Source organism: Grammomys surdaster, unplaced genomic scaffold (genome assembly GCF_004785775.1).
Source record: "Grammomys surdaster isolate TR1022 unplaced genomic scaffold, NIH_TR_1.0 318600, whole genome shotgun sequence".
Taxonomy (NCBI): Eukaryota; Metazoa; Chordata; class Mammalia; order Rodentia; family Muridae; genus Grammomys; species Grammomys surdaster.
Genome location: NW_021626908.1, coordinates 1 through 8,959, shown reverse-complemented (window position 1 = coordinate 8,959; position 8,959 = coordinate 1). Strand labels below are relative to the sequence as shown.

Here is an 8,959-nt window from a genome sequence, read left to right as displayed (position 1 = left end):
CTATCTACCAATCCAGCCCTACAGAGGATTCTAGAAGGAAAACTCCACCACAAGAAAGATGCCCACATCAAAGAAAAAACAAGACTAGTCATTTCACAACAAAGCCAAAAGGAGAGAGCTATGTGCACATAATTCCACCTACAAAAGCAAACATAACAGGAACTAAGAATAATCTGTTTTTAATCCCTCTCAATATTAACGAACTCAACTCACCTATAAAAAGACATCAGCTAACAGACTGGATACTGAAACAGGATCCAGCATTTTGCTGCATACAAGAAACACATCTCAATAACAAAGATAGTCACTACCTCAGAGTAAAAGGCTAGGAAAATGTCTTCCGAGCAAATGGTTCCAAGAAGCAAGCTAGAGTTGCAATTCATCCTAATATCCAATAAAATAGACTTTCAACCAAATGTTATCAAGGGAGATGAGAAAGGACACTTCATATTCATTAAAGGAACAATTCACCAAGAGAATGCCAAGGCTGAAAGGCAGGAAAGGGTGAGTGGGTGGTGGAGTGGCAGGGGGAGGGGAGATAGGATAGGAGGCTCTGGAGGGGAGACCTGGAAAAGGGATAATATTTGTAATGTAAATAAAGAAAATATCCAATAAAAAAAGAACAAAATAAAAATGACCAAAGAATTACAGAAAATTGCATAAGAAGAAAAAATAAACAATTGATAAATGGGACCTCATGAAACTGGAAAGATTCTGTAAGGCAAAGGACATACTCAATAGGATAAATCCATAACCTACAGATTGGGAAAAAATCTTCAGTAACCCCACATCCAATAGAGGGCTAATATCTAAAATATATAAAGGACTCAAGAAGCTAACTACCAAAAAATCAAAAAACCCTATCAAGCAGAAGAGCCCAAGTGAGGACGCCTGGACTTCACTTGGAAGGGAGAAGAAGAAAGCAATTACAGGAGGGAGGGAGGGACCTGGGTGGGAAAAGGGACAGGGAAGAGAAGGGAACATGATCAGATATTACAGGGGGGAACAGGACTGAAGCCCTGAGGGCCAGTAGGAAGATGAAAACAGGCAACCTCGGGAGGTAGGATGTAGGGGGATCTTCCAGAATGTACCAGAGACCTGGAAGGTGAGAGGCTTTCAGGACTCAAAGGGAGGGACCTTAGATGAAATACCCTACAGTGGGGAGTGGGAACTTGTATGGCTGAGCTCCAGCAGAAAGACAGGACATCAAGCGAGAGATAGGATTGCCATTACCCAGTCAAAAAACTCTGACCCATAATTCTTTCTGTCTGAAAGAACTGCAGGGACAAAAATGGAGAAGAGCCTGAGGAAAAGGAGGCCCAGCAACAGGCCCAAATTAGGATACAGCTTAGGGGGAAGCCACAAGGCCTAACACTACTGGTACTATGGCGTGCTTATAAACAGGGGTCTATCATGACTGCCGTCTGAAAGACTCGACAAGCTTCTGAAAGAGTCAGATGCAGATATTTACATGCAAACAATGGACAGAAGATGCTGACCCTTGTGGTTGAATTAGGGAAAATCTGGAAGAAGCTGAGGAGGAAGACAACCGTGTAGGAGGACCAGCAGTCTCAACTAACCTGGACTCCCGAGATCTCTCAGACACTGAGCCATCAACCAGGCAGCATACACCAGCTGATATGAGGCCCCCAACACATGTACAGCAAAGGACTGCCTGGTCATGGTTCAGTCAGAGAAGATGCACCTAACCCTCAAGAGACTTGAGGCCCCAGGGAGTTGGGAGGTATGGTGGGATAGGAAATGGGTGAGAAGAGTGGTGAAGAGTGGGGACATCCTCATGGAGACAGGGGAGGAGGTCTGGGATGTGGAACAATCAGAGGGTGGACCGAGAGGGAGATAAAATCTAGACTGTAAAAAAAAAGATTAAAAATAAAACAAACAAACAAAAAACTTCTGATATTTTTTAAAAAAGAAAATTTCAAACTACATACAAATTCATCAAAAATACCTCAGATGCACCTGTGTCTTGGTTTTTAATTTGACTCATTTCCTTCCAATTGAATTGGGATGAATGTGAGTGTAAGAAAGCCAGGAGAATTCTATCCCTCATTCCCACCCTTTGCCAGCAATCCCTAACAGAGCCTTTTATGCCCCACAACAATTCCAGTCTTTTCTCTAACGTACTCCCAGCCCTTTACTCCAGCATGGTCAGACTATTTAGAGTTTGCTTCCGGATTGAAGGAGGTGTTGCCTGAAGAACATTTGGATCTCTCTCCAGGAGTGTTCCTGGGCCGCTGCGTGAGCAACAGGATCTCCTCCCCAAAGCAAGGGTCTACCCAAGATAGATTGCCAAGAGGCTAAGCAAAAGGGAGAATAAGGCGGCTCTATGAGGTGGCCTGCTCCAGCGTACGCCAGCATCCTTCCATTGCTTCTCCCGTAGCTCCGGAGCTGGTCCATGGCCCTCTGTGCGTGCGACTTGCTATCCAAGCATTCATCATTCTCTCCCACAATGAAGAGGATCTTCCCTTGGGCCTTTTCCACTGGAAGTGTATTCTGTGGGTTCAGCTTCTTCTGGAGATCACCTGTACAGTGACGGAAGCATACAGCCCCTGAAACATGGACTTGGGTCCGCTCCAGAGCAAGTCCAATGGGTGTCACCACCAGATCCCGGTATCTTAGTGGAAAGTCTAAGATGGTGCTGGCCCCATTTATGCAGACTGTGGCAGCCACCTGCTTCAGATAACAGGCCATGGCCAGTCCAATCTCTGCTCCTTTGCTCACGGAGAGCACACCAATTCCTGGCTGTTGGATCTTAAATACAAAGCAAAGGGAAAACAGTTTACATTATCTCCTCTGGGAAGAAGCTCTCCTGAGGGAAGGTCAGGCAGTCAAAACAGTCAAACTCTGGCACTCAGGTCTTCCCAGCTTGAGATCTAGTGACTACTTCCTATTTAATAATACCTTCTCTGAGCTTCACTATCTTGAGGGAGCAACTGTATCACCCACTTTTAAACAATCAAACTATAACCTCATGAAAAGTAGAGTTATAGAGATAGGTGTGGTGGCAAGGTCCTATTATAATCACAAGGGAAACTGAGGCCAGAGATTTTGAGTTCCAGTCCAGCCTAGGCTACATAGGGAGACCCTGTCTTTAAATAGATAAATAAACATTTTCAAGTATAGTTCTAAAAATATAATTAGAACCCAGCAACATTGAATGAACAAGACAAGAGCCGGGGTAGTTGTAGAATGTAAAATCACATTCATGCCTTCCCTAGAAGAAGGTATTTGGGGCTGGGAAGGTAGCTTATGGGTAGAGTGCTTGCTGGGCCAACATGAGGGCTCACATTCAGTTCCTTGGACTTATGTTTAAAAGGCAGGCAAGGGTGGTGGTGCACAGTTGTAATCCCATGCACTAAGGAGGCACTAGCACAAATTTGTTCACTAGCACAAATATCAATACTTTGGGAGAATGAATCATGTAGAGATCATCACTGATATATGAAAACATACCACGTTCGGGAGTCAGGATCAGTAGCTGATAGAACATTGGAGGGCCACATGAAAATATTGCAAGAGCTTCAAATGTAACACGTCTTGGCTTTTCCCAGTGAGGAGAGTCACAATGTGCACACTACATATTTATTGTCTTCTGTGTACTAGTAAACAGTAACCAACTCAACAATTCTGTCATTCTTAAAATGTAAACTGTGCTCTGCTCAAGACTGCACAGATTAGACTGGACATCTGTGCTTTGTCTTTCCTATGATTTCACAAGATGAAACAAAAAGTGTTTTCAGTACCTTGGGGTGAGCTAGTAGGAAGTTGGCAGCTTCCTCAAAATAGTCCAAGTCCTCCTCTAGCAGTAACTCGGGTAGGTCTTCATAGGCAAAATATGCTAATGCCAGCACTGCAAAGCCATGGGAAGCCAAAAGACTGGCACGAAATTCAACCAGACCCCCAATCAACCCAAACAAATCAATAATTCCTGGGAAAGGACCTTTCCCTGGCAGAAAAAAAGAAACAAGAAAATTAGATCAAAGGAGAGCTAAGTATGACTGTCAAAGCAAAGGCAGCACAATGAAGTGTTTATACACACACAGTGGTGCACGTTCATACACGCTCACACATGCATGCGTGCATACACACATGTCCACATGACAGTGCATATTTTATTTCATCCAGATTGTTACCTTATATCCTAGCTTCTAAAATTGGAATCACACATCCATATGGGCTCATATAAGTGAATATGGGAGAAAGCCGACAAAAGAAATCATTTGAACATGCAGTGGTCAAAATTTAATTCAAAATAAAATGAGTAGTGGTCCCAAGGTCTGCTGGTGCCCACAGGACTTCACTTTACTGTGGTTCTGAATGCACAGCAGGCCCACTTATCTCCAGAGCTGTCACTATAGAGGTCACCAATCTTTGTGACCTCCAACACCTGGGCTCAGATTCAAGTTTATTTGTTGCATGCAATGGACCACAGTACTTTTACAGCATAACAGTTCTTTGTTCATATAGACACATAGTCGTTTCATTGCAGAGAGCAGGAGGGCTTCTGGTGTGTTCCAGCCATCATTCTTCAGCATGTATCAAATTAGCAAATCTTCTTGTTGTAGATGTTAGAGTGTCTGATTTTTAAAATTGCCTTCTGCCTTACTGACTTGAGTTTCAGAAAAATCTCATCAAGTGAACTTTGACTTAGGATAAGGGTAGAATTTTAAACATGTTTTTAAATGGCCCTAAACATACTGGTAGAATGTGGTACTACATACTTATGTGAAGCAGATTTCTTAGCACTGACAATTATGAAATCAAAATCTTAGCCAATCCTGAAAAACACTGAAGATGTCTATCCACACCCTACATTCTCAAGTATTTAACTAAAGCTTAATTCGATTAGGAAAAGTGGACAAGCCCATTCATCTTACCAGTTTGCAAATATGCTTTCTTCTCTAATAAATGGTACAATTATATGTATATCAAATAATAATTTTAAAATTATTTTTATACATGATCATAACTGAATTCTACACCTATTTCATACACCTATATAACCAAGATCATGCAAAAATTCCTATAGCAAAAAGAGTTCACAAGCAGAAAAAAAAAAAGTAAGCAACTATATTCTCTATCAACAAAGATAATTCTCACCTGGAGGGAGAAAAAGGGCTCCCCGCACCCGACCTTCTCGGATCTGCTCCCGCTTAACCCCAGGGCCAGCAAACCAGCGCTGCACTATCTGGCTGGCATTGGGTGGAATTCTGACTGTATCTTGCAAGCAAATAGAGTCGTACAGTTCCAGACAGATGCAAAGTGGGGTGTTCATCACATCTTTCTTGATCAGCCTGTGGAAAGCCCTCTTGGGTTTCAGAGACCAAAAGAGGCCCATTGGGTGGACCCCTACATAGTCACCCCCCAAGGCTGATGCCTGCTCCAGGTCCACCTCACCAGCCTCGTTAGCCTTGTAGAAGGCTTGGGATTGGAACAGATTGTCCTTCTCATCTTTCACTGTCGCCTTGATGGTCACTATCTGCGATGGAGGAAGGCCTATTGCTCGGATGGACACAGGCTCATCGGCAAGGGCATTTGAAGGTGTGGCTATCAACTGGAACATTGTCAAACTCTTCAGAGGTACTTCCTCTCTGCGATGAAAGAGGAAAAATGAGCTGAAGACTTAAAAGTCCAAGGCAAGGCTGTCCTCAAGCCTTTCAAGGACTTCAGTACAAAATGTGTCAGTGGTGGCAGGGGTGTGTGTGTGTGTGTGTGTGTGTGTGTGTGTGTGTGTGTCCTCTCCCCTTACTCTGAAGATAAGGAGTAAGCAAGGGGAGGGAGGAAGTCAGGCAATGATAAGGGAATTCCTGACAGTCTACAATCAGGCTGCTTCTGTGGCTCTACCTTAATATCCACCAGGTCCTTCTTTATTTAAACAAGTTTCACAGAGTAGACAGATCAATGATAATCCAAGTATGCAGGTTATACTGATCTTTCTTTACATGTCTAGTGTTGCAAGTTCAATCACGATTAGAAAACATGGACAAAACAGAATTTATTCTTATTATCAGCCCTATAACTCCAATGTAAAGAATCTAAAGAGTGTTTCCTCCAAAGCAAATACATTTATTATATGGCAGCCTGCTTTCATAGACAGAAAATATATGAACTGATCTTTCTATGAATAGCAAATATCAATGTTCAACTTCTTTCCCTGTTATGTTTTATCATCTACACTATAAAGTAGAAAACATTTATTTTAGACTGTCTAACTTACTGAGTTTTATTCCTCCAGGGTTGTACCCTGTATGAACCTCTATCTTTAAACTACATTCTGGGAGACCTCTAAGAGGTCTTGAATCTATAACCTTTTCTCCTGGACAGTCAGAGATTGTCAGTTGTCTCTGTTTACTCTGTACCAATTATACTGTTTCAGTTAGCTCAAGGGCAGATTCCCAAAGAAGATTTCTTGAGTGACGGCCTCATCTAACCATGTGCTCATCTGTGCTCAGTGATCTCCAGAGCAAAAAGGAAGACTTCCAAATGTGGCCAGATAAAGTTAAGTTTAGGATTTTCCTAAAAGGACTCAGACACATTTTTTTTCAGAAAAAGACATGAAATGAATCATAATGCAGAAAGTCTCCAAGGATACAACTCACAGAGACCAAAGCCCAAAAGTTAGAGACAGAAGGACATCGAATGTAGCAATCTGCTCAGCCTTGCTGGAACTGTGCCAAGCAGCAATATTGGCTTCATGACCTTCAGGGTTTCCAGTGGATAAGGCCATGCCAGGGAATGGAGAGAAGGAGGGTGTGGGGGAGAAGAGGGAGAAATGGGGGGAGGAGAGGGAGAGAGTAGCTGAGGAGAGGGAGAAAGTGGGAACATTAGGTTACAGTGATGACATGAGTTAAATGACATGCTAAACTCTGGTTAGTAATGGAGAGCAAAACTGAGAATTCTAACTAGATTTGATCCCACAGATTCCTATCTCAACTATTATAAAACTGCAGTTTTGTGGTTTTGAATAAATTGAGCATTAATGCTTTGAACATTATACCCACCAGGAAGTATTTGTGAAGTTTTAAGGGAGGTAACACATGGATCCAAAACAGTACACCTCTCCTGCCCAATTTTGTCTGAGAATAATGAGATAATGATAGTTATCTATTATGGTGGTGATGTAACTAGGGGCACAGGGTCTCTTTTACAGGCTTACAGTTTGATTGGTAAAGGGATTTTAAAGGGACACAGAATGGAACATGAGGAGAATTTATTGGAGTCAGAAGAAGAAAGAATGCCCTTGAAAGGGAGGGAGTATGGAGAAATGGAAAGTTAGATTTGTAAAATGACATAGATTTAGTGTGTGTGTGTGTGTCTGTGTCTGTGTCTGTGTGTCTGTCTGCCTGTGTGTCTGTGTCTGTGTGTGTGCCTGTGTTTGTGTCTATATGTGATGTGTGTATGTGTCTATGTGTGTGTGTGTGTGTGTCTGTCTGTCTGTCTGTTTGCATGCATGGTCAGAGGTCATACTGCATGAGTCAGTTTTCTCCTTCCACCATGAAGATCCCATGGACCAACAGATTATGAAGCTTGAAGGCAAGCACTCTTATCTGCTAAGTCATCTTGCTGCCTGGAAAGTTATAGTTTCTTATAAAGTAAAGATGAAAAAATCTTCGAGAGACAAGACAGGAACAAAGGAAAGGGGGGAGGAGTGCTCTTAGGGTCACTGTCCGTTGTAATTTTAATTGAAGGAGTGAAAAAATGCCCTTTTCCAAAATTGACCAGGACCTTGGACATGAAAGCAGTGTTCCAACCTACAGGGCCAACAGGGACAGAGAAAAGTCAACCTTAGTACTGTTCCATTTATGGTGAACACAGTGAGGCACACCTGCAACCCTGCTATTTATGAGGTAGAAACAGAAGAATCAACACAGCTTCAGTCCAAGATGAGCTACATAGCAAGTTTCAGGCTCGGCTGAGAGGTCACACAGTAAGACTTTCGCTCACTCTCTCTGTCTCTGTCTCTCTGTCTCTGTTTCTATCTCTCCATCTCTCTGTCTCTCTCTGTCTCTGTCTCTCTCTCTCTCTCTCTCTCTCTCTCTCACACACACACACACACACACACACACATATGCATGCATATGTTTATACTACAAACATAACCTTGTACTCAGCTGAGATTTGCCATGTGGTATAGAACTCAACGGATGTGTTTTAACAACAAGGAATACTAAATTTCTTTATCATCATCTGCATGCCTTTTAGTTTTATGGCCTGGAAGGAATAACAGTACTTATTGCCACCTGTTTCCTTTGACTTTGTTACCTATAGGCCAGGATGGAACAGCTAATTACCCTTCAGCTTTGAGGCCCATCTAGATCCACTGGTTCATGTTTAAATTTATAATTACTCACAGCTAGATCTTTATCACATACTGAACATCTTGAATTCAGTTTTGGGTGCTTTGTTGGTCGTGGGTTTTTTTTTTTCTGTTTGTCCGTTTGTTTGTTTGTTTGTTTTATTTTGAAACCAGGATCTCATGCAGCTCAGTCAGGTTTCAAACTCACTGTGTAGCTGAGGCTATCCTTGAACTCCTGATCCTCTGCCTCCACTATCTCACAAGATCTAAGTTTAAGTGTAGCAGTGGAAGGGCAGTGCCAAAAATCATGTTATGTATTCACACACATACACACTTTCTCTCTTTTTTTTGATATTTTATTTATTTACATTTCAGATGCCATCCTCCTTCCCCATCCCCACCACCCATTAATCCCTACCCCATCCCTCCTCCTCCTTTTTTCCCTTTACACTGTTTAAATTACATGCAAGTATTAAGGTCAGTTCTGGCTTGAGGAATTAGCAATACAATAGTGGCTGGCACCTCAAGGGGAAGGGATGCATCATCAAGGGGCTCTGAGGCACCCCTCCCATCTCACCATACCTGGCTGTATGTGTGTATGTATGTATGTATGTATGTATGTATGTATGTATGTATGTATGT

General features: G+C 42.4%; 1 protein-coding gene across 1 annotated transcript; it reads right to left on the bottom strand.

Annotated features, from left to right (window-relative positions):
• Positions 1 to 1,908: 1,908 nt before the first annotated feature.
• LOC114616371 (acyl-coenzyme A amino acid N-acyltransferase 2) lies at positions 1,909 to 5,983 on the bottom strand. The gene is made up of 3 exons (XM_028761842.1): positions 5,122 to 5,983; positions 3,765 to 3,967; positions 1,909 to 2,772 (listed from the first exon to the last, which is right to left on the bottom strand). Exons 1-3 carry the CDS (start codon positions 5,582 to 5,584, stop codon positions 2,179 to 2,181), a joined length of 1,260 nt encoding a protein of 419 aa, XP_028617675.1. The 5' UTR covers positions 5,585 to 5,983; the 3' UTR covers positions 1,909 to 2,178.
• Between the last annotated feature and the right edge of the window lie 2,976 nt (positions 5,984 to 8,959).